This window comes from Propithecus coquereli, unplaced genomic scaffold (genome assembly GCF_000956105.1).
Source record: "Propithecus coquereli isolate 6110/MARCELLA unplaced genomic scaffold, Pcoq_1.0 Scaffold757, whole genome shotgun sequence".
In the NCBI taxonomy this organism is placed as follows: Eukaryota; Metazoa; Chordata; class Mammalia; order Primates; family Indriidae; genus Propithecus; species Propithecus coquereli.
In genome coordinates, this window is record NW_012153696.1 from 164,535 (window position 1) to 187,053 (window position 22,519).

The window sequence follows — 22,519 nt, forward strand, 5'->3', positions numbered from 1 at the left end:
ACCCAGCCCCAGGGACGTCTGCGCGCACCGCTCTGCACTCCCTGAGCTGTTTGCTAACGCGCCGTGTAGAGTCAGAGCCCAGCTGGGCGCTGCGCACTGGCACCCACGCCTGCAGCCTGTGCTGCGCATTAATGCCGCCCCCGCGCCTCCCGGTGTTTCTGGCTTTGGGCTTTGGGACATTTGGATTGGGCTGCGCAGGCTTGGGGCGGGGTCTCTCTGCCGCCTGGTGACCCTCAGGATGTCTTGGGAGCAGCGAGGTGCGTCCGGAGCAGGCAGTGGCCAGTTTCCAAGGCGTCCTGCTGATGGCGGCCGGGTGCCCCCCAGGAGCGGGAGGCCGTGGCTCCACGCCTGGCCAACAGTGGGAACCCCTTTCCCCAGCGAAAGGTGCCCCTGCTGTGGGTGCAGGTGGCTTTGTGGGCTCAGAGTGAGGCCAGACTGAAGGTCAACTTGTTCGTCCCAAGGAGTCTGTGGGGGCGTGACTGGCAGTCGTTGGGGACAATGGGATTCTGTCCTGACCACCTGGGCCACGCGGCCACAGGCCCTGGGTTTCAGTGGGGCAAAGGCCCCTCCCGGCACCCCTGAGAACTCCCCTTGGTCTCTCCCCTCCAGACGTGGATGAATGTGCCATGGGGCTGGCCCAGTGTGCCCACGGCTGCCTCAACACTCCAGGGTCCTTTAAGTGCGTGTGCCACGCGGGCTACGAGCTGGGTGCTGATGGCCGCCAGTGCTACCGTGAGTGGGCAGCGGGCGGCGGAGCCAGGCTGGAGGTGCGCCGGGTAGCGGCGTGGCTCTCCAGGCCCCGTGGCCTGCGTGGCTCAGGGGGCTTCCTTGTCAGTCAGGCACAGCCTGGTGTGGGGCCCCAGGGGAGGGGAGGGCCGGGTGGGGACGCAGAGTGTCCCAGAGCCCGGGGGCGGGAAGGACTGTGTGGTGGGGTCACCCCAGGCCCCGCCCCACACGACGGCAGCTGCTCTCGTGGCAGGGATCGAGATGGAGATTGTGAACAGCTGCGAGGCCCACAACGGCGGCTGCTCCCACGGCTGCAGCCACACCAGCACGGGGCCCCTCTGCACCTGCCCCCGCGGCTACGAGCTGGACGCCGACCAGAAGACCTGCGTGGGTGCGAGCTGGTGCCTCCCAGATGCCCGGCCCCGCCCACCCTGGGGTCCTGGGACTGGGTTGACGTCCCTTCTGTCTCCCCTGTCCCGCCCTGGCTGCCCCGGGCCAGCCTGGCGAAAGGCAGGGTCCCGACCCCGGGGAGGACTGCAGAGAGCCTTGGCCTGCCGGGCACCCACCCGAGCCCCCTCAGCCCCCTCTCAGGCCCCCTCCATCACCTGGAGTAGCACCCGCCACACCGTGGCTGCGGAGGGTCCTCTCTTCCCCGGGAGACCCCGACTCCCAGGGGATCCCGCCCTCCAGCCCGCCAGTCCCAGCACCTTGTTCACGGCGTGCAGGGTGGCCCAGAGGCTGTGACGTGTCGTACGTGTGTCTGCAGCACCAGGGACATGTGTGGGTGTGTGTGTCACTGCGTGTGGGTGTGCGTGCATGAGATTGCAGGTGGGCGCGTGTGCGATCGGTGAGGTTGTGTGTGGGCGTGTGTGGGTCATGGGGCGCGTGTGCGTGTGCCAGCAGGCTCATGGCGTGTGCCCCACAGATGTGGACGACTGTGCGGACTCCCCGTGCTGCCGGCAGGTGTGCACCAACAACCCCGGCGGGTATGAGTGCGGCTGCTACGCCGGCTACCGGCTCAGCGCCGATGGCTGTGGCTGTGAGGGTGAGCGCCGCCGTGCCGGCAGGCCCTGGGGCGGCCAGGGGAGCAGGGCCACCCTAGGGAGGGACACAGGGTTGGCTCTGGCCCCCCGAGGGTGGGCACTGAGTGCCTGCTGTATGCAGGGCTGTGCTGACCTGCCCGCCACTCCCTCCCTCCAGCCTGAGGTCAGTGGCCACTCTCGCACGGGGCTGGGCCTGCACCCTGCTGCTCCCAGCCTGGCACCCACCCCACAGGTGGCCACCGCCGCTCTGACCCTGGGGGTGGGAGGACGGCCAGGGAGGCCACTGTGGCCAGAGGGGGGCTTGACCAGCCGGCTCAGGAGGTGATCGTCGGCCCCAGCATGGCCACCTGGGCCTCCGTCTAGCAGGGGAGCTCCTGGCCCTGCAGCCCGGGCCCAGCAGCCCCCTTTGCCCGCAGACGTGGACGAGTGCGCCTCCGGCCGCGGCGGCTGTGAACACCTCTGTGCCAACCTGCCCGGCTCCTTCCACTGCTCCTGTGAGGCCGGCTTCCGGCTGGATGAGGACCGCAGGGGCTGCTCCCGTGAGTCCCTGCCTTCGTGGGTCTGCCCGCGGAGCCCCTGCTCCCCGTACTCCTGCCAGTCCCACACGCGCCCTGCCTGGGGCCTCTCTGTCCGCGCCGCTGGGCCTGTACCGACTCAGGCTGGGGGCCCCGTGGGAACCCCTGAGGCCCTGCCCCTGCCATGGGCAGCAGTGGAGGGGACAGGCGTCCTCCAGGACAGTGTTCCTCAGGGGTCCAGCTTCCATCCTGACCACCAGGTGAGAGAAGGAACCAGGCCCCAAGATGATGTCCCTTGACTGACACCAGCTGCCCCCAGCCCCAGAGCCCTTAGAGCCAGGCTGGGGTGAGGGCGGCAGGGGCCAGGTGTCCAGGGCCTGCGCCTCCTCTGTCCGAGAAGTGGGTCGGGGTGCAGCCGGGATGACCCGGCCTGGGACCGGGCCGGGGAGCAGGGCAGCAGGTAGCAGGTGGGGCTAAGGGCCCCTGTGCCCCTCAGCGCTGCAGGAGCCCACGGTGGACCTGGACGGCCGGCTGCCCTTCGTGCGGCCCCTGCCCCACGTCGGGGTGCTCCAGGATGAGCTGCCGCTGCTCCTGCAAGACAACTACGTGGGGGCGGACGAGGAGGAGGCGGAGCTGCGGGGCGAACACACGCTCGTAGAGAAGTTTGGTGAGCGGCGGGCTCAGCCCAGGGACAGTAGCCGGTGACCTCCCGGGCCAGGGTCTGGGCATGAGGAAGGACCCCTGCAATGGCCTTGTCTGACCAAGGCCCCGAGAGGCGGAGCCACTCACTCAGTTTGCACAGCTCGTGCGGGGCTGGGCTGGGCTGGGCTAGCCTGGGCCCCAGCCCCCAGGTCAGGGCTCCTCCTGGCCCCAGCGTCTGCTCCCAGCCCCACCCCCACCCCTGCGGGGCCTCACAGGCTCAGGGCGACCCTGTGCCCCTTCCCTGTGCCCGTGAGCCCAGCTCAGGCTCTGAGGCCCCTCTCTGTCTGCCGCAGTCTGCCTGGGCGACTCCTTCGGCCACGACTGCAGCTTGACCTGCGCCGACTGCAGGAACGGGGGGACCTGCCTGCCAGGCCTGGACGGCTGTGACTGCCCTGAGGGCTGGACCGGGCTCGTCTGCAACGAGAGTGAGGCCCCAGGCGGGGGCCCCAAGCCCCCGGACCCGTGCACAGCACATTCGGTCTCACTCCTCCCACCAGCCCTGGGCGGGGGCCCGTGTGGGTCCGTCCGTTCCTCTGCCAAGTGCCTGCTGACTGTCCACCCTGTCCAGGCGCCGCTCTAGGCTGTGGGATGCCCTGGGGACAAGCAGGCCCAGGCGTTTGTCCCTCGTGCTGCCAGTCTCCAGGGCCCAGCAACACAAGCCAGCAGATGAGAGGCTGGACAGCGGGGTGTCTGCCGCAGGCGGTGGGGGTGGGGTGCCTGTGTCTCGGGTATTTGGGGCCGGGACTGTCTGTACAGCTCTGCCTGCTCCCACGGGCTGGTTCCAAAGGGTCAGTGGGCGTGTTGGCCTTCAGAGGGACAGGGGTGGGTGATGGACTGGCCACGCGTGCCGTGATCGGGGGCGGGTGCCATTCCTTGTTGCTGTAGGGGCTGCTTCTCAACCGGGTGTCTCCAGCCCCAGGAGGGGTCTCAGGGTGGGCGTGGCTGTGGTGGGGACTCAAGTCCTGCTGGCCAGTGACCCAGGTGCTTCCCTGTCATTCCCTGTAGCTTGTCCCCCAGACACCTTCGGGAAGAACTGCAGCTCCTCCTGCAGCTGTCAGAACGGTGGGACCTGCGACCCCGTGACGGGGACCTGCCGCTGCCCCCCAGGTGTCAGTGGAACCCACTGCGAGGACGGTGCGTGCAGCCCTTCTGGAATTATCCCTGGGGTGCAAGGGAGGGGAGGCACCACTCCCCACTCTCTGTGCTCAGCTTTCTCCTAAGCCCCCTTTCTTCCCCCGGATGAGGGAAGGTGATGCCAAGCTCCGTGTGGACACCGTTCCTTTCCGGCCTCCCTTCCTCCGGAGCTCCGGCTGTGCGGAGCGGGAACGAGGCCCTGTAGGGAGAGAGGCGTTGACTTTTCACTGTTGCTGATTTCCCTGAGGCCTGACTATAGCCGACGGGGAAGACTTTACAACACAGCATTTCTGGCAGGGCTTCCCTGGAGAGATAGTGAGCTCCGCGTTCCTGGAAGCATTCAAGTAGAGCAGGATGATGGCTGGATGGGATTTGCAGAAGGGATTACGTGTGGCAGCATGGGATTAAGCTGATGTCCTTTCTAACTCTGAAGTTTCAGCATTTCTGGAGGAATTAGAGAGTCCACATGAATAAGTTTTCCTGGGTGGCTAACGTGTCATCTTCACGTTCTCATCTTCAGTTCTGCCTCTGGCTGGAGGGTGTAGCTATGGTACCGCAAACTTCCTGCTCTAGTGACACCCTGTCCCCACTGCCCCGGGTGGCCTGTGAGCCCCAGTGGCTCCACGCGCTGAGCTCTGGGCCGGTTGCACGGCGGCAGTGGAATCCTCAGGCACCCACACGTGATCCTGTGTGTGGAGGGCTGGGAGCCCCCTGTCGGGTAGAAGCTGTGTGAGTGACACAGGGGACTTCAGGCAGGTAGAGGATCTGAGTTTGGTGCTCGGCTTTGCACTGTGGAGACCCAGGTCTGAGGTAGGGCCCTGCGTGGGGGGGTGGTCACCAGATTCCCCGGCAGGTGCGGGGCACCTGCGCAGGTGAGCTGAGCGAGGTGCGTCCCAGGAGGGCCTGGCAGGCCCCTGTGCAGTTTCCCAGGCTCCGCGTCCCTGGGCTTGTGCTGTCTGTCCTCTCTGCCCCGCTCCGTCTGCCTCACCTCCCCATCTGCCTCTCCAGTAAGCGTCTTGGTCTTTGGATTCAGAGCCCGCCTGGGCAATGCAGGGTGGTCTCGTCTTGAGGTCCCTGGGATTGGGACAGGGACAGAGCTTTTGGGGGCCACCATTCAACCCACTGCAGCAGGAGGGAAGCGTTTGGGGAGAAGCTTTCCTAGCCTGGGGCGGCCTGAGGCTTGGGCCTGGGGTACTGGCCAGTCGGCCAGGTGTCCTGCTTTGAGGTCCTGAGGTCGGGCTTGGCGACCACCCTGGATGGAAGTCTGGGTGCCCCTGATGCGGCCCAGACACTGGGGAGAGTGGACGTGGACTTCGTGCACCCCCAGGTGTGTGCCAGGGAAGGTGCTTGGCCACCACCCTTGCTGCAGACCCTGGGGGTCGAGGCGGACAGGGCAGATGGCCACATCCAGGGGTTCATCGGGTGCGGGGCCACGTGCGGGGGCGCCAGCTGCCACCGTGGATCTCACTGGGGTCCCTTCTCCCCCAGGCTGCCCCAAGGGCTTCTATGGCAAACACTGTCACAAGAAATGCCACTGCGCCAACCGGGGCCGGTGCCACCGCCTCTACGGGGCCTGCCTCTGCGACCCAGGGCTCTACGGACGCTTCTGCCACCTTGGTGAGTCCCACTGCCCCGCCAGTGTCTGAGGGGGCCACAGGGCTGAGGGTGCCCAGAGTCCGGTTGGGTGAGGACACTGGGGCTCAGTGAGGGCGCCAGCCTGGCTGTGGGGCTGGGACCACCCAGGCCTGTGGACTCTGGGTCACGTCCTCTCGACGGACTGTGCTGACGTCCAGGGCACTGGGTGGGGGGTCCCCAGCCCCATGGCGCCGCCTAGCTCTGTTGGGGGTTGGGGCCGGGGGCTGCAGGCGAGGGCAGGGCAGGCCTCCCGCAGACGCTTCTGGACCCTGGGCTTATCCTGGCTTGCAGGGACTCCTGGCTCGACGCCAAGTCCTGGCCCCTGGCAGGGTCACCCGTCCCCGGGGCTAGGAGGAAGGGGGCAGCGGGCTGGAGGGGCAGAGGGGGCTGCAGATAGCGCTTCTCATCACTTGGTGAGAGGATTATTTGGGGAGGAGAAGGGGGTTCTCCCCTGGGGGTGGCGCCACCCAGGGCAAGTTGCTAGGCTTTGCTGAGGTCCTGGTTCCCGTCTGTGAAACGCGCGCAGCCGTCCTGCCCCAGGCGCGAGGTGTGGCACGTGATTCCTGGAAAGGGCTGGAAGGGGTGGCCGCCGGGGCCTAATCTCCACAGCCCTTGCATATCCCAGGAGCGGGGACGCCAGGCCGGGGAGCGGTGGGCGCCACGGCAGGCGGGCCCCACTCACGGTTGGTTCTGTGGGCGCAGCCTGCCCGCCCTGGGCGTTCGGGCCGGGCTGCTCGGAGGAGTGCCGGTGCGTGCAGCCCCACACGAGGTCCTGCGACAGGAGGGATGGCAGCTGCTCCTGCAAGGCCGGCTTCCGGGGCGAGCGGTGTGAGGCTGGTGAGCGCGGGCGTTGGAGGGGCTTTGGGATGAGTGGCGTCAGGTGGGTGCAACTGGGGAGGAGGAGCTCCCAGGGCCGCTGACCCCCCAGCCCCTCCCTCACCCCCGCAGAGTGCGAGCCGGGCTCCTTTGGGCCGAGATGCCTGCAGGTGTGCAGCTGCCCGCCGGGCGTGGCCTGCGACCCTGCGAACGGCGAGTGTCAGAAACAGTGTCCCGCTGGCTCCCAGGGGGAGGACTGTGGCCAAGGTGAGTGGCTGGCCCCTGGGGCTCCGGGCGATCTAGGTGTGGGGTCTGGGTCGTCCTCCTGTGCCGGGGGCTGGGCTCCAGAAGAGCCACAGAGCTGGAGGTCAGCGCCTGCCAGCTGGGCCTGGCTGGTGTCACTGGCTTGTCACAGGCAGGAGCTGGTCTGTCTGCCCGGGCCTGGCCCAGAGAAGGAGTAGCTGCCTCACCAGATTGCTCGCGCTCTCCTTCACTCCATGGGGACGTATTGAGTCTTTTGTGCTGAGGCGGCTGCAGCAGCTCCTTCCTCCCTCCTGAGCCGGGGCTCGGAGGGAGGTCTGGGCAGGGGGCCACTAGGGGCAGTGACTGAAGCCCCTCCGGGTGGACGCTGCAGCCTGGAGCGCGTGAGTGGGCCAGGAGCTCAGGCACCCACACTCACGTGGTGGGCAGAGGAGGGGGTGTCAGGAGAGGGACCAGCAGTGTCCATCCTCAGGTGTCCCTGGGAGGCCTGGCTGCCCCGGGAGCCCACCCCTGACCCCCCTGCAGCCTGGCGTGTGTGGGGCTGGGGGCTTTGCCGAGAGGCTGGGAAGGTCGGTGCTCCTCAGCCTGCGCTGGCGGGAGGCACGGTGACTAGAACAATGGCATGTGGTCCCGGCCCAGCAATGATGACTGAGCCTGTGTGGTTCGCGGAGCCGCAGGACAGACGCCTCTGAAGCCTTCAGTCCCCAGTCTCATGACCAGGGTAGGAAATACCTAAGTGCCGTCATCGGCTTGTGGGGGAGAGGAAAAAAGCCCTCGGTGTGAGTAAGTGAGCTGTTGTGGCCGCTCCCGCCGGGCCCGGGCAGGTTGGAGTCTCCCTTGGCACGGTGAACACTGTCCACACCCGTCGGCCCGGATGGATGACAGCCACGGGGGCCTGCGGCATGACCACATGACCACAGCCAATGGCTGGAGAGGGGCCGAGCGAGCCCGGCGCCAGTGCCCCTCCTCTGCCTCCCCTGGGGCCGCAGCAGGGGGCCGCCAGCTCAAACTCCTCCAGCCGCGGCCCTTCCCCCCCACCTCCTCTCTGGGAGCCAGGAGGGGCCCTCAGAGGGCAGCGGCTGCCAAGGACCCTCCAGCCGGCTGTCGTGGGCCACCCTGGCCACAGCCACCCCAAGGTCGGAGCAGGCTGGGCTGGGACTCCCGCCGGGACTCCGGGAGCCCCGTGTCTCAGGCCGTTCAGCAGCTCAGTGTCCATGTCTCATCCCGGCGTAACGAGGGCTTAAGGAACATGCTGGCTCAGAACTCAGCCCCTCCTGACTTGCCTTCCCACCCCCAAAACACACGTGCGTGCGCACACACACACATGCACGCACGTGAAGACATGCACACATGCAGCTCACCTCCCTCGTGACTGTGACCCTCCCTACCAGCTGGGGCCAGAGAAGCCCCCCAGCCCCCCCAGCCAGCCTGTTCCCCAAGACCAGGAGGGACCCTTTGACCCCGCCCCTCCCCTGCTACTTTCTTTTTCTCTTTTTACCTTTTTTCTTTAAAAGCCACCAGGGCCCTAAGCGGGGGGCACAGGAAGTGACAATGTGTGCTATAGAAATGGTGGGATCCCCCTTGGTGTCAGGTCTGGAAACTAGCGCTGCCCCAAACACGTCTGCCCCAGTCCGCGGAGGGGCTCCCGAGGCCGCGGGCTGCTGTTCCCTGGTCCACGCTGCGCGTGCCCAGCCCTCTAGTACACGCCTGTGTGCCAGGCCCCCAATCCTGTTGACATGCCGGCGTCCCCCTGGGTGGGAGCCCACGGGGGTGGGCCCTTGTGAGAAGGGCCGCCAGGTGTGTCTTCTGTCATCGGAACCCTCTCAGGCTTCAGCAGGCCCCTGGCCTGGGACGGCTGGCACCCCTCCCCAGGCAGGGCATGCATTGGCTCTCAGCCATGGGGGTTCTGACCAGTGGGCTCTGTGGTCCTTTGGTGTGGTGCACGGGGCCCCGTAGCCCACCCCGTAGCTGTGGCACCTTCCCGGACCCAGGGAGAGGTTTCGATCTCGCCGCAGGCAGGTGTCGGAGTGGCCGTGCCACTGGGGCAGGCAGGGAGCCTTCTCTGCCCAGAGTTCCCTCCCCAGCCTCACACTTTGCTGTCCTGGGGCGGGAGGCGGAGGCCGGGTGCTGAGGAGCAGGGCAGGTGGGCAGTGTGGCGGAGGCCCTGCCAGGCCACAGGAGCAGCCCCTGCAGGCCCCCCTTCCAGGCGGGCCCAGCTCTCCTGAGGCCCCCATTCCGGGCCCTCTGTTCTCCCTGGTCTCGCTCACTTCCTGGGCTTGGGGGACCCCAGGCCTCCAGAAGGCCCCACGCTCTCCACCCCAGCCCCAGCCTGTGGGGAGAGGCCGAAGCTCTGGGGGTAAAGTGGGTGGATCCTCCCCCAGCCCCTGGGGCTGAGTCCCTGCGGGGCTCCCAGCTTAGGGGGAGAGGAGGGCCTGGGCCAGCACCCGAGGCCAGGCAGGGGACACTGGCCTGGACACAGAGGTCCCTGGGGGCCAACCAGGTTGGGGGAAGGTAGACAAAGAGCCAGGACAGCCACGCTCCCAGGAACTCTCCAGGGTCCTGGATGGCAAGGTTCCGCCTCTGCCTCATGCCCCCCAGCTGCGCGCCTACCCTTCCCCCTCCCCTGCCTGCTCCTGTGGCCTGCCCTGGGCACCCTGAGGACCCCGGCTGTGTTCAGCAGCCCCCCTGGAACTAAAGCTGCAGCGGGTGCGGGAGGGGTGGACAGCGTATTTGCCAAGAGCCCCCGGGTGGGGCCACTCTGCACGCGGCTGAGGCCCTTCCTGCTCCCTCCGCAGAGTGCCCGAGGGGGACGTTTGGCGTGAACTGCTCAGGCTCCTGCTCCTGCGAGGGGGCCCCCTGCCACCAGGTCACGGGGCAGTGTCTGTGCCCGCCGGGGAGGACGGGGGAGGACTGTGGGGCAGGTGAGTGTCCGTGGCTTCCTCAGCCCCTCCCCGGGCTGCTCGACTCCGGGCGGTGGGGGGCAGTTCAGGGCCATGATGGGGACCCTAGCCTGAACTGTGGGGACACCCGGCCCCAGCCCTGCAGATGGCAGCCCACCCCCAGCAGCTCCGAGAGCTCGAGGTGGATCGTCCTCCAGCCCGGGGCTGGCGTGCACCCCCTGAGCTGCCTGCTCACTGTACGGGGCCTCCCGGCCGCTCTGACGGGCTCCCCATTTTGCCTGTTGAGCTGTCCCTGGGGCTGGAACTCCTCTCCAGGGGTGGACGCCCTGCAGCCTGCAGCCTGGGAGGTGCCAGGGGTCTGCTCGCCCCACGGCCCTCCCCTCATCAGGCAGGCTCGGGTGGTCACCGTGGTCCCCCTCCTGGGCTGGCACGTCAGGGTCGGTGCTGTGTTAGGTACATGCTTGCTGACCTGTCCGGCAACGGCAGTCGGGGGGGACTGACTGGCCACGGGGGGCACTAGATTGTCCCGAGGGCCGCTGGGGGCTTGGCTGCCAGGAGATATGTGCGGCGTGCGAGCACGGTGCCCGCTGCGACCCCGAGACCGGAGCCTGCCTGTGCCACCCCGGCTTTGTCGGCAGCCGCTGCCAGGATGGTGAGTGGCTCCAGCCCCACCACAGCCCACCGGGCCTGCGACTGCGGCGGACGGGCCAGGCCCCCACTCACCCCCTTCCACGCCTGCAGTGTGCCCAGCGGGCTGGTTTGGCCCCGGCTGCCAGATGAGGTGCGCCTGTGCCAACGACGGGCACTGCCACCCGGCTACTGGACGCTGCAGCTGTGCCCCCGGGTGGACTGGCCTCAGCTGCCAGAGAGGTACAAGGCCCCTGGGCTGCCCTTTGTCCGGCTGTCCCTCCTGGCCCCTGGAGAATCACCCACCTGGGACCCAGGAGGACTGGGGCAGCAGAACGCCCCGCCCCATCCCGAGATGCCTGTGCCTCGACCTGGGGCGCGTGGGGTGACGCGGGCACTGTTGCAGCCTGTGACAGCGGGCACTGGGGCCCCGACTGCAGACACCCCTGCAACTGCAGCGCAAGCCGTGGGAGCTGCGACCCCGCCAGCGGCCTGTGCCTGTGCGAGGCCGGCTACACAGGCCCGCGGTGTGAGCAGCGTGAGTCCTGGCCCCGCCTCAGCCGTGCCCCCCACCCCATGTGCACACACACGCATGACACACGGATACACACATGCATGCGCACATGCAGGTGCACACATGCACACGCACACGCATGCGGGCATGCATACATGGAAGCACATGTACACATGTATGCAATGCACACTGATAGACATACATGTGCGCACACGGATACACACATACAGGTACACACATGCACACGTACACATGCATGAGGAGATGCACACGTGTATGCATACGTGAACATGCATGCACACACAAACACACACACATGCACCGCCCTGGGGGCCCTGGCCTGCCTTCCTGTGCTCACCTGAGCTTGCTCAGCTCCCTCCACAGCCTTGGCCAAGGCCCCACCTGAGCCAGACACAGGCTCATCTGGGGCAGTGGTGGGGGCCGTCACATCCCATAGGACACCTGGTGCCCAGGGGAGGGAGAGGATGGGGGCTGCTTAGGACCAAGGTCCACACCCCTCTGTGCACCCCCAAAGCTGGGTTGGTGGGTCCAGGGTGGGCCTGGGGCAGGTGGTCCTAGAGGCAACCCAAGTGAGGTCCCCAACCCTAAAGGTGATGCCTGGGGCTCCTACAAACCTCCCATACCCCCTCAGGTGGGGCGGGGCTCCGTGAGCAAGGCCCCGTCCCACAGTGGGCCGGGCTGCGTGTCTCAGGGTGTCCCCAGGGCCACTTCGGGCCTGGCTGTGAGCAACGGTGCCAGTGTCAGCACGGAGCAGCCTGTGACCACATCAGTGGGGCCTGCACCTGCCCGGCCGGCTGGAGGGGAACCTTCTGCGAGCGCGGTGAGCCAGGGTGCAGGCCGGGGGTGGGCTAGGTTGTCTCCAGTGTGGGCCAGGGTCATGGGGAGCTCTGGGCCCCTCCCCATCACCGCCCCCCTGCCCGTAGCCTGCCCAGCCGGCTTCTTTGGACTGGACTGCCGCAGCGCCTGCAACTGCACCGCGGGAGCCCCCTGCGACGCCGCGGATGGCTCCTGCCTCTGCCCCCCTGGCCGCCAGGGCCCCCGCTGCGCCCAGCGTGCGTGAGGTCCCCGCGCAGACCAGGGTGCCGCAGGAGGGGGTGCCAGGTCCTCCGTGGGGGATTTGTTTCTGGGGCCTGTCCTGGGTGTCCAAAGCTGCCAGGAGGCCACCCAGCGGATGACACTTTGTCCACTTGGGCCAGAGTATTGGTCCCTGTTCGTGGCCACTCTGCCAAGTGGGTGGCCCAGGCTGGAGGGAGGGGAGGATCTTCCCAGCCACCTGAGATCTGCCACAGCCCCTCCGGGGTCCCTGCAGCCCCGGGCTCTGACCACCCGTCTCCACCTGCAGCCTGCCCAGCCCTCACCTACGGGCACAATTGCAGCCAGGTCTGCACCTGCTTCAACGGGGCCTCCTGTGACCCTGTCCATGGGCACTGCCACTGTGCCCCTGGCTGGACAGGGCCCACCTGCCAGCAGGGTAAGCCTCGCCCAAGAGTCCAGGGACGAGGGTCCAGGTCTGTGTCCTGGGGAGGACGCAGGGTGCACCTGGAACAGTGGGCAGGGAGGGCAAGGCTGGCACCCTCTTGGGGGCACCTGGGGGAGGGGCAAGGGGGCTGCTTAGGATGGGGTCTGTGCCCGTCAGTGTGCCCGCCCCAGGCTGGGCCGGTGAGTAGGGCGGGCCTGTGGCAGGTCACCTTAGAGGTAGCCGACGTCCAGTGTTGAGCGTGGGGCTGGGCTGGAACGCCGGAACCCTGGGGGGCCGTTGGCTGGATGGTGACAGCTGCTCCCTCTCCTCCGGCCCCAGCCTGCCCCGCTGGCCTGTACGGCGAGAACTGTCGACATTCCTGCCTCTGTCAGAATGGGGGGACTTGTGACCCTGTCTCAGGGCAGTGTCTGTGCCCGGAGGGCTGGGCTGGGCTGGCCTGTGAGAATGGTGAGCGCCGGGCGGCGGAGGCGGGAGGTGCCCGGCGTGCCCAGTGCAGGGGGTGGCAACCTGGGTGCAGGACTGTGGGCCGGGGTCTCCTGGACCCAGGAGGCGGGACCCTCAGGCTCATCCCTGACCCTGCAGAGTGCCTCCCCGGGCGCTTCGGAGCCGGCTGCCTGCATGGCTGCAGCTGCAATGGCAGCCTCTGCGACCGGCACACGGGTCTCTGCCTGTGCCCAGCCGGCTGGACTGGGGACAAGTGTCAGAGCCGTGAGTGGAGTGGGCAGCAGCATGGGGCGCTGGAGGGCCTGCCGGGTGGTCAAGTGGTGGCCTCAGTCTCACCCCAGGGCTGAGGACCATGCCCAGGATGGGGGGGTTACCCGGGGGTCTGTTGTCTGGCGGGGGCCAGGGGCTGTGCTGCCCAGGGTCCCCTTTGAGAGGGACTGTCTGTGTCATTCCCGGCAGCCTGTGCCCAGGGCACCTTTGGGCCTCGCTGTGAGGAGCGCTGTGCCTGCCGGCGGGGAGCCCCCTGCCACCCCGTCACCGGGGCCTGCCTCTGCCCCCCAGGCTGGAGGGGCTCTCGGTGTGAGAATGGTGAGCACAGCCCCAGCTCAGCCTGAGTCGGCGCCACCTGCCCAGATGGGGGTGGGTCCTACCCACAGGGACCGCCCCGGTCCTGCCCTGGCCCGTGGGTCCCCGCCGGTCCCATCCCAGGAAGTGTCCGCCAGCCCACCCCCTTCTTGCAGCCTGCCCGCGGGGCTGGTTTGGAGAGGCCTGTGCCCAGCGCTGCCACTGCCCACCTGGTGCCGCCTGCCACCACATCACCGGGGAGTGTCGCTGTCCACCTGGCTTCACTGGCTCTGGCTGCGAGCAGGGTGGGTGCACCCCAAACCTATACCCCTAAGGACGGCGCAGGCGTGGGGACTCCTGGGGAGGCTCCTGTTCCTTGGCTGGGCCAGGACTCACCGGCCCTATCTGCACCCAGCCTGCCCAGCTGGCACCTTCGGGGAGGACTGTGGGCAGATGTGCCAGTGTCACGGCAAGAACCAGGCCTGCCACCCTGCCACGGGGGCCTGCGCGTGCACCGCCGGCTACCACGGCCCCCGCTGCCAGCAACGTGAGTCCTACCTGCGCCTGCCCAGGGGTGGGGGGTCCTGCCTGCCCCCAGCTGCCCCGTTCTCCGGGCAGGCCCCTTCCTGGGGGTGGAAGGTGGGGCATGCGGGGGCCTTGCAGGGGCCGACATGCTATGCTCAGGGGCACTGGGGGGCAGCCCCCAGCCCCCAGCCGCCGCCCCTCTCCCTGCAGGCTGCCCGCCCGGGCGGTATGGACCAGGCTGTGAGCGGCTGTGTGGGTGTCTCAACGGGGGGTCCTGTGATGCGGCCACGGGGGCCTGCCGCTGCCCCGCCGGGTTCCTGGGGGCCAACTGCAGCCTCAGTGAGTGGCCAGGGCCCCGCCAGCCAGCCCGCGGGGAGGACAGCTGCCCTACTGCCCACCTCCCTGGCCCCTCAGTCCCCTCTGCCAGGGTGGCAGGAAGGGTCCACAGCCCCGGGGGGTGTCTGTGTGACCCCAGAGTCCCCACCCGCCCCCTGGTCAGCTCTGCCCCAACATGTGCTGTGCCCAGCCTGACCCGGGCCACGTCTAGCAGAGCTTTTGTATGTCTGGTTATGGAGGCCAGCATGGTGGCTGCAGCTGTGGCCCAGCATCCCACCGAGAAAGGGCTGTCCCTGAGTCACGTGGAGACTGTCCCCCTCTGCCTCCTAGGCAGAGCTGGAGGGGCGGGGCGGGGTGGGGGTGCGGTGGGGTGGGGTGGGGGTGAGTCACCGCGGGGCCCGTGGGTGCAAGGGAGATGCCAGGTGGGGCAAAAGGCACAGGAGCTGGCCGGCTCCACCCTGCCTGGGGCAGACACAGGGTCTCCTGCCCCATCCCTCCTCTCCCCACCCTGTTTCCGGAGTTGACCTGGCAGGGAGGGAGGGGGAGCCAGCCAGGTCCCACCGTGGGCGGCCACCCTCACCTGCTTCCCCCTGGCAGCCTGTCCACAGGGCCGCTCCGGCCCCAACTGTGCCCACGTGTGCAGGTGTGGGCAGGGGGCACCCTGCGATCCTGTGACCGGCACCTGCATCTGCCCCCCGGGGAGGGCGGGCGTCCACTGTGAGCGAGGTGAGCGTCCACTCCGGGAAGCGGGGCGCTTCACGGAGATGACACCCAGTTAGCCACGGGGGAGGCTGGTGGGGTGAACCAGCCCTAGGGGGGCACGGTCACACGGGTGGCCGCTACTGGTTACCCCATGTGACCCTGGGAGGTAAGAAGTGAGCACCCTGGCTTTCATTGGCAACACTGCCCTGCACAGAAAACGGATCATCTCATGCCACTCCTAGCCTGGCCTTGACCGGCTGTGCCCGCAGGTTCAGGCCTGAGTGACCTGTCCGTGCGTCCCTGCGGCCCAGAGCCCTGTGGCCCAGAGCCCTGTGGCCCGAGCAGGAGGGGTCGGGCGGCTGTTTTCTGCCTGTTTCCTGCGGGCTGGTGTTGTCTCTTAGAAGAGGATCCTCTGGCCTTTCCTGCCAGGCCCAGGGCTCAGGGACCCCCAGGGGGAGGGAGGCTTAAAGCTCAGGCCACGGTGAGAAATGGGGGGACCCAGGGCACAGTTGTGGCAGCTCCTGCTTGTGATGGCAGGCTTAGTCCACGTGACCACAGCCACGTGGCCTGACCCACCCTAGTCCTTGTCCAGGGGGCTGTCACCCCCTGACCTGTTTTTAGCCTTGGGGGCTCCTCGGAAGCCTGGGGCAGCAGAGGCTCAGGAGCTCAGGGATCCGGCTGCAGCTGGGACGCGGCCTGGCCCCGCCTCACTCCAGGAGGGCTGGCACGCGCCAGGCCACACACAGGAGGCCACAGAGCACCCGCTCAGAGTCCGTGGCTGGCCCAGTCATAGTGCTTTTCAGGCCTGGAGGTTGTGCTCTTGCTCCCAGGCTTGAGATGAGTCTTTGCACAGTGTGCCACCACCTCCAGGAAGCCTTCCATGCCCCCTCCCTGCAGGCTGGGCAGGCACCTGCTGCCCCTGAAGGGCTGTTACCCCTTCATCACTGAGTCATCCGTGGCACCTAGTAGGCGCTTTCTGCCTGAGACGGTGAACGAATGAGGTGGCTGGTGTCGCTCCCGGGCACATGTCTGCTTGGAGGGCAGAGACTGGCACCGAGAGGCCTCAGGGAGTGTTTGTTGAATGAATGTCAGCCTGTGCGGCTGTCCCCAGAGGGTGTCCAGCCCTGGGCCAGAACTCCGAGCAGCACCCGCCTCCTGTCCCCAGACTGCCCCCAGGACCGGTTTGGAGCTGGCTGTGAGCACGCGTGCTCCTGCAGAAACGGGGGCCTGTGCCACCCCGCCAATGGCAGCTGCTCCTGCGGCCTGGGCTGGACGGGGCCCCGCTGTGAGCTGGGTGAGTGTTTGGGGCCAGAGGACCTCAGTGTCCCAGTCCCTGTGTTGGCTGGACAGGAGGGAGGGCCATGCCCTGAGGCGGGGAGTGGCCCTGGTCTCCTGAGGAAGGCGCAGGGTGTGGGGGCCTTTGCGGGGGGCCTTGGGCTGCCGGAGGGTGGGATGAGGCTTCTGGGGTCACCTGAATCAGGTTAGCGCTTGAGGGATCGTCTTTCCTGCCCCGTCCTCCCTGCTCTCTCCCCAGCTTGCCCCCCTGGGCGCTATGGCGCCGACTGCCATCTGGAATGTTCCTGCCGCAACAACAGCACCTGTGAGCCCGCTACGGGCGCCTGCCGCTGCGGCCCCGGCTTCTACGGCCAGGCCTGCGAGCACCGTGAGTCGGGGGCTGCAACCCCTGCCCGCAGGGCTGGGGCTGTTTGGTGGCTGTCCGCTCCTGCCACATGGCGCAAGGCAGACCTGGCTGACCGTGACGAGACTGGTGGGGGCTGGGAGTCCCGGCTGGGGGAGGGGTGAGGACGCCCAGGGCAGGCTGCTCACTGGTCCCTGAGTTGTCGGTCCTTGGACATTTTTGCCACCTCGGGCCCTCGGCTTGCTCTAACCGGGGTCCTCCTTCAGCCTGTCCCCCCGGCTTCCACGGGGCTGGCTGCCAGAGGGCATGCATGTGTCAGCATGGAGCCCCCTGCGACTCCGCCAGTGGCCAGTGCCTCTGCCCCGCCGGCTTCCGTGGCCAGTTCTGTGAGAGCGGTGAGTGCGTCACGCTCCCTCGGTCCCCGCCCGGCCCTGTCCAGTCGGCGCAGGACAGAGGACACTGAGCCCACTGCCCCCACCAGGGTGTGAGCTGGGTTCATTCGGAGAGGGCTGCCGCCAGCGGTGTGACTGCCAGGAGGGGGCACCCTGTGACCCTGTCACCGGCCTCTGCCTTTGTCCACCTGGGCGCTCAGGAGCCACGTGTGGCTTGGGTGAGTCTGGGGTCCTGCCCAGGAGGGTGGCACGAGTGTGGGTCTCCCTTGGTGGCAAACATGGATTGTTTGGGCACTACCCGTGCCAGTCCCAGGCTGGGCACCATGCCCCCCTGCAGGCTCCGCACCCCAGGCCATGCCCCGTGCTGGGACAGGCGGTGCCAGGCAGGAAGCTCCCCTGGGGCTGGGGCCACGGTCGTGGGAGGAGGCCCAGTTAGCTGGGAAGGCTTCCCCGACCTACTAGCTTTGGGTGGGGGCACTGTGGGGGTGGTGGCCCCTCCAGACCAGAGGGCCCCACCTGGGGACAGGAGGGGCCATCCTGCTGGGGCGGCACCCTGACTTCCTCTGGGCTCTTGGGCCCTTTGCGCCCTTGGGGGAGCTTCCCTGACTGCCAGGTCCCCTTTGCCCACCTGGGGCCCGCATTCCCATGCTGAGGAAGGCAGGGTGGGGACTGTCCTACCCTTCAGGGAAGAGGCTCGAGGTCTTAGCTCCCGCACACCCACATGCAGAGGGCCCCACACGAAGGCCTCATCACGCTCCGCCGGTGACCGCAGGCCCGAGGTCCCTGGCCTGGGGCAGGCAGGGATCAGGCTGAGGTCTGTCTCTCTGCCCCTCCCACCCCTGCAGATTGCAGAGCGGGCCACTTTGGGCCCGGCTGTGTCCTGCGCTGTGACTGCGGGGGTGGGGCTGACTGTGACCCCGTCAGTGGGCAGTGCCACTGTGTAGATGGTTACACGGGGCCCACGTGCCGGGAAGGTGAGTCGGGCTCCCTGGGGGATGGGAGGACACTGCCCCCCCCCCCCCTGCACTGCACCGGGGGCTGGGCCGCCCTCGCTGGAGTGAACACCGGCCGTCCCTGCCCGGTACTCACGGTGCCGGATTCTGATGGGTGGGTGTCAGCTTCAGGGCCCCTTCCCCAGCCCAGACAGCTGCAGGGGGAGGCGCAACCCCGTGGGTAGGGCTGGGTGATCCCCCACGTGGACTAGGCTGAGCCGCGCCTCCCGCGCGCATTGCGTGCACGTTGGCAGCACGCGTCTGTGCAACAGTGCATGCATGCGCACTGGTGTGGGTGCAGCAGGCACGTCTGTGAGTGTGCTGCAGAGCACGCGTGTGCGCCAGGTGCGTGTGTGCTCCAGCACGTGCGTGAAGGTGGCCTCTTGGCCGCTAACCCCCCAGAGGTTCTGCTGGGACATGCCCTCTTTCCACACGCAGAACTTGGGGTGCCTCACCCCTCTGCGAGCCCCTCGCTGGTGGCCCCTGGTGGGCTCCCCAGGCCGCTTGCTGCAGGTGCGGGGCAGCGGGAGGCAGCGTGGCCTCTGCCCGGGGAGCAGGATGCGCGGCAGGGCCAAAGCGAGGGGCAGACTGAGGGCTCTGTGGCATGGCAGAGCAGGGATTCCACATGTGGGGTCCTCGGCCTGGGGGCCCCAAATCTAATTTGATGCTGCAGTGGGTGCATCTTTCTGAGCCTCCCCAGGGCAGTCCCATCCAGAGCCTTGAAGCCGGACCCCTCTCCCCTGGCAGGCCAGGGCAGGCTGGGGATATAGCACTGCCCACAGTGGCATCTAGTGGTCATTTGTGGTATTGCACCAAAGCCGACGGTGGCGGGGGAGGGGGGCGGGCGGTGCCCAGGGAGGGTATCGGGTTAGGATTAGGGTTAGGGGTGTGCCTGGACATTCAGCTGGAGGCATCAGGAGCTGGGGCCCCTATAGGCAAGGTCTCGCTGGGCATCAGGAGTCCCTAGGCCCCGGCCCTGCCCTGGAGTGGACTTGGCTTGGCCTTGGGTGAAGCCCTTCCCGGTCTGGCCCCAAAGCTGGCCTCCCACCCCTGGTGCTGCAGGGTGTGAGGCGGGGAGGGCTGGAGCTTTCATCTGGGGAGAGGGAGAGGCCCAGCGTGACGTGGGAGTGGGATGGGGAAGACGCTCTACTGGGGTGAGGCTACCCCTTGCTGCCCCATTGCTGTTTCCCACCCAAGGGTGGGGCATTGATGTGCTGCTGTCTGTCCCCCTCCAGGTGGGCCCCCCCAGCTGCCCGAGAGCCTATTCCCTGCCCAGAGCCCAGGTAAGGGGGTGGGGAAGCCCCCTGGGCTTGCTGAAAGGCTGAGTCCCAGGGAGGACGGGTCCGGATAGTCTGGGCCCCATGGGGCAGTGGAGGTTCCCGCTGTCCTGGGACCTCCAGCCTCTGGAGCTCAGAGACCAGGACTGGGCCAAAGCTGGAAGGAGGAGTGGGCTTCCCTGCTGGGGGAGGGGGAAGCATTGGCCCAGGACCCCAGCTGTTTTGAGAGCACCCCCCACACCCTGGCTGACTGACTCTTCTCCTGTGCCCCAGCAGCCGGCCTGCCCGCCTCCGCCAGACCGGCCCCCATGCGCAGCAGCAGGGCAGCAGAGCCCTAGCTCAGGGACAGCCCCCAGGGTCCAGCCCGAGGGGACCCGGGCCTTCGGTGGCGAATAAGCAGGGACTCTGTGCCAAGGACTCCCGGCCCCACCCTTCTCTCTGCGGACAGCTGCGCAGCCTCCCCCTCTGGGAGGGTCAAGCCCTTGAGGAGAGAGGCCCTGCCCGGCCCGGCTCTGTGGGACGCAGGCGAGTGGACCAGGCCACGGGCCGCGCCAGGTGCACTGGCACCTGTGCTGAGGACGTCCCGCCCTGCCCTGGATCGGGACTGAGGGCAGGTGTGGGCACAGGTGCAGGCCTGGGGCTGCTGCCCTCCGGGCGGTTTCTTCTGGTGCTAGGCCCTGGACTGCTACGCTCAGCGACTGTTCACCTGGAAATGTAGCCCAGCCATATTTATGTAAAGGTATTTATGGGCAGTGGCACATGCCTGCCACAGCCCTGGGGCAGCTGGAAGCTGCCTGTCTCCTGCCGCACCCCCGGAAGCCCTGGCTCGAGTCTGCAGGGCCCCGAGGGGGGTCTCCAGGTGACGGGCTCAGGTGCCATGTAAAACCCAGTGAGTTAAAGGAGCAGGCGGCTTCCTGGTAGCCCGTGTGTTTGCTGCTTTACTTGGTCTCGCGTGGGCTCCTCCCGGGGCCCAGCCAGCACGCAGGCAGCAGACAGGAACCGCCCCTGGGCCGGGGAGGCCCAGACAGGCACCTGGCCCTTCCCAGGGATGCGGGTGCCACACAAGCGAAATGGGGCCGTGTTTCAGTTCGCGGTGCTGTGGGGGAGGCGGCTGAGGCTGCAGAGTGCGCTGATCATGGCTGAGACGCCCCCGGGCCCCAGAACGGGGACAGTCCCAAAGGATGGCCCAGAGGGCAGGGCAGGTGTGGAGGGGCAGCCAGGGCGGAGGCTGAGCTCACCTCAGCCCCCCGCACCGCGGCATCTGCAGCGCGAGGGTGGGCAAGGTCCCGGGGGCCAGTCCTCCGGAGGGCGTGGGGCTCGAGGGCTGAGGCTGACGTCACCTGGAGCAGAGGTGGGAGGGTGCGGTGGCTGCTGGAGAGGTGGGACCCAGACTGTAGCACGGCCACTCTCTGCCCCTCCCACCCGACGAAAGCCCCCTCCGCCCTCCCTCCAACCCCAGCCGGGGGCCCGACACCCCCAGGGGCAGCAGGAGGAGGGTTCCCCGGAGCTCGACCAGCTTAAACCGACTGCAAGGGCGTGATCTGTAGCCGAGGCAGGAAAAGTGTTGGGCCACCGCATCGGGGCTTTAACGCCACACAGCGATGAGGAAGGACAGTGACGGGAGGAGGCTGCGGAAGAGGTACGCGGGGACACGAAGTGGGCGGGCCGGGTGGGTGACAGTGTCCAGCTCAGGACGCCCTCCCAGAGGCAGCAGAGAGGTTTACAGAGAGAACACGCAAAGAAAGGCTCACAAAAGTGGCTAAGGGGGGTGTCAGCTGACATCGGTCTGACTCCCGGGGAAAGGAGAAGTCACTGACGCGACGCAAGAACAAACTCAAGTTCTCAGCTCTGAGGCGACTGATCTCAGACCAAGGGCTCGCAGCGCAAACCGTGAAAACGAAAGAGCCGCGGTCCAAAGAACGCTGAGGACGTCGCGGCAAAGAGAAGCTCGGCGTCCAGGGAGGCGAGAGGAGAGGGCGTCAGACTGGGGTCCGACTTTGCCAGCGGGACCCCGAAAGCCCAGAACAGGGTGTTCTGTCTTCAGAGAGCTGACGAAGGGATTTTGAAACCTGAGTTTTATATCCGGCTAAACTGTCACTGACCTACAACGTCAGCGTCGTTCTCAGGCCTCCCAGGCCGCGGCACCAAAACCCGACCTGAAATGCTCTTAGCAACAGTTCCCCGGCAGGAAGGGAAGGACACCACAGGGCCCTGGATGTTCACTCGTGCACTCCCCAAGGGGCCCGGCAATGAGGAGAGCCAGAACCTTCCACGGATCCACCACGGGAAGCCCAGTCCGGCCGTGCACCAGGGTGTGGCCAGGGAGGCTGGAGGGCGCCGGGCACTCACTCGCCCTGTCTGGTGACACGGTGTCGGCTGCAGGAAGCCCCAAGGCAGAAAGGTATGAGCGGACTTTGCAAGAAACCGGCAGGGTGCTGACGTTCTGGACCGGGAAGGCCGGCTTGTGCAGCCAGGGCAGGAGAGGAAATGAGCATAATCGAAAGGAAATAGGTTAACAAACCCTCACGTAATGGGTACAACGGTGACGGAGAGACGGCTCCCCGGACCGCAGTAAAAAGCAGTCAGCGTGTCTCGACGGCAGACGACACACCTCAACGGAAAGAAACAGGAACCTGCAGTCAACCAAGGAAGGCCAGGGGAGTTTTAGTACGTCAAGGAGAGAAGCATCCGACTGTCTATAAATGCACACACACAAGTGCATACGACGAGGCCCAGAAGTCACAGCGCAGTGATGGACGGAACAGGTAGGAAGAACTTTAACTGGTGATTTTAACAAGCTCCTTACAGAAAACAACAGGCTGAGTGAACGGGACGTAGAATGATAAGACCCGAATAAGCTTAACACACGGGGTATCTATGTATTTGTGGTATCTATATATTTACTAGAATAGACACATTTATTTTCATATGAATACATACACATATGCACATTTATATTCATAGATATATAAACTTTACACTCAGCAAGTGGAGAATGATGAAACATTTAAGAAAACCAAAATTTCCTTCTTTGAAGTCTCAATAGGAAAGAAAAACCTAGCAAGACTAGTGACTTTTTAAACACGCAAGAAAAAAGTACAGCAGGAGGCAGAATTAACTCCAGACACAATAGACAACGAGACATGAAAAGAGTGTTACGAACACTGCGTACCCGTGACTCTGGAAACAGAAACACGGATGAACCTGGGAGAAACACACCCTGCCAGGACTGGTGTACGCAGAGACAAAAACCGCGAATAAGCTGGTAACTTCA

General features: G+C 66.8%; 1 protein-coding gene across 1 annotated transcript in view; it reads left to right on the forward strand.

Moving 5' to 3' along the window:
* Nucleotides 1-19,583, forward strand: part of MEGF6 (multiple EGF-like-domains 6) — a 102,432-nt gene extending 82,849 nt beyond the window's left edge. Inside the window, 30 exon segments of the mRNA XM_012662202.1 lie at nucleotides 610-732; nucleotides 980-1,117; nucleotides 1,652-1,771; nucleotides 2,186-2,308; nucleotides 2,781-2,951; nucleotides 3,280-3,411; nucleotides 3,992-4,120; nucleotides 5,609-5,737; nucleotides 6,458-6,592; nucleotides 6,704-6,838; nucleotides 9,628-9,753; nucleotides 10,253-10,384; nucleotides 10,474-10,602; nucleotides 10,766-10,897; nucleotides 11,586-11,714; nucleotides 11,818-11,946; nucleotides 12,237-12,365; nucleotides 12,693-12,821; nucleotides 12,957-13,082; nucleotides 13,559-13,687; nucleotides 13,798-13,929; nucleotides 14,118-14,246; nucleotides 14,841-14,969; nucleotides 16,111-16,239; nucleotides 16,480-16,608; nucleotides 16,851-16,979; nucleotides 17,066-17,194; nucleotides 17,822-17,950; nucleotides 19,204-19,251; nucleotides 19,519-19,583. Coding sequence (XP_012517656.1) covers nucleotides 610-732; nucleotides 980-1,117; nucleotides 1,652-1,771; nucleotides 2,186-2,308; nucleotides 2,781-2,951; nucleotides 3,280-3,411; nucleotides 3,992-4,120; nucleotides 5,609-5,737; nucleotides 6,458-6,592; nucleotides 6,704-6,838; nucleotides 9,628-9,753; nucleotides 10,253-10,384; nucleotides 10,474-10,602; nucleotides 10,766-10,897; nucleotides 11,586-11,714; nucleotides 11,818-11,946; nucleotides 12,237-12,365; nucleotides 12,693-12,821; nucleotides 12,957-13,082; nucleotides 13,559-13,687; nucleotides 13,798-13,929; nucleotides 14,118-14,246; nucleotides 14,841-14,969; nucleotides 16,111-16,239; nucleotides 16,480-16,608; nucleotides 16,851-16,979; nucleotides 17,066-17,194; nucleotides 17,822-17,950; nucleotides 19,204-19,251; nucleotides 19,519-19,583 — 3,773 coding nt within the window.
* Nucleotides 19,584-22,519: the final 2,936 nt, after the last annotated feature.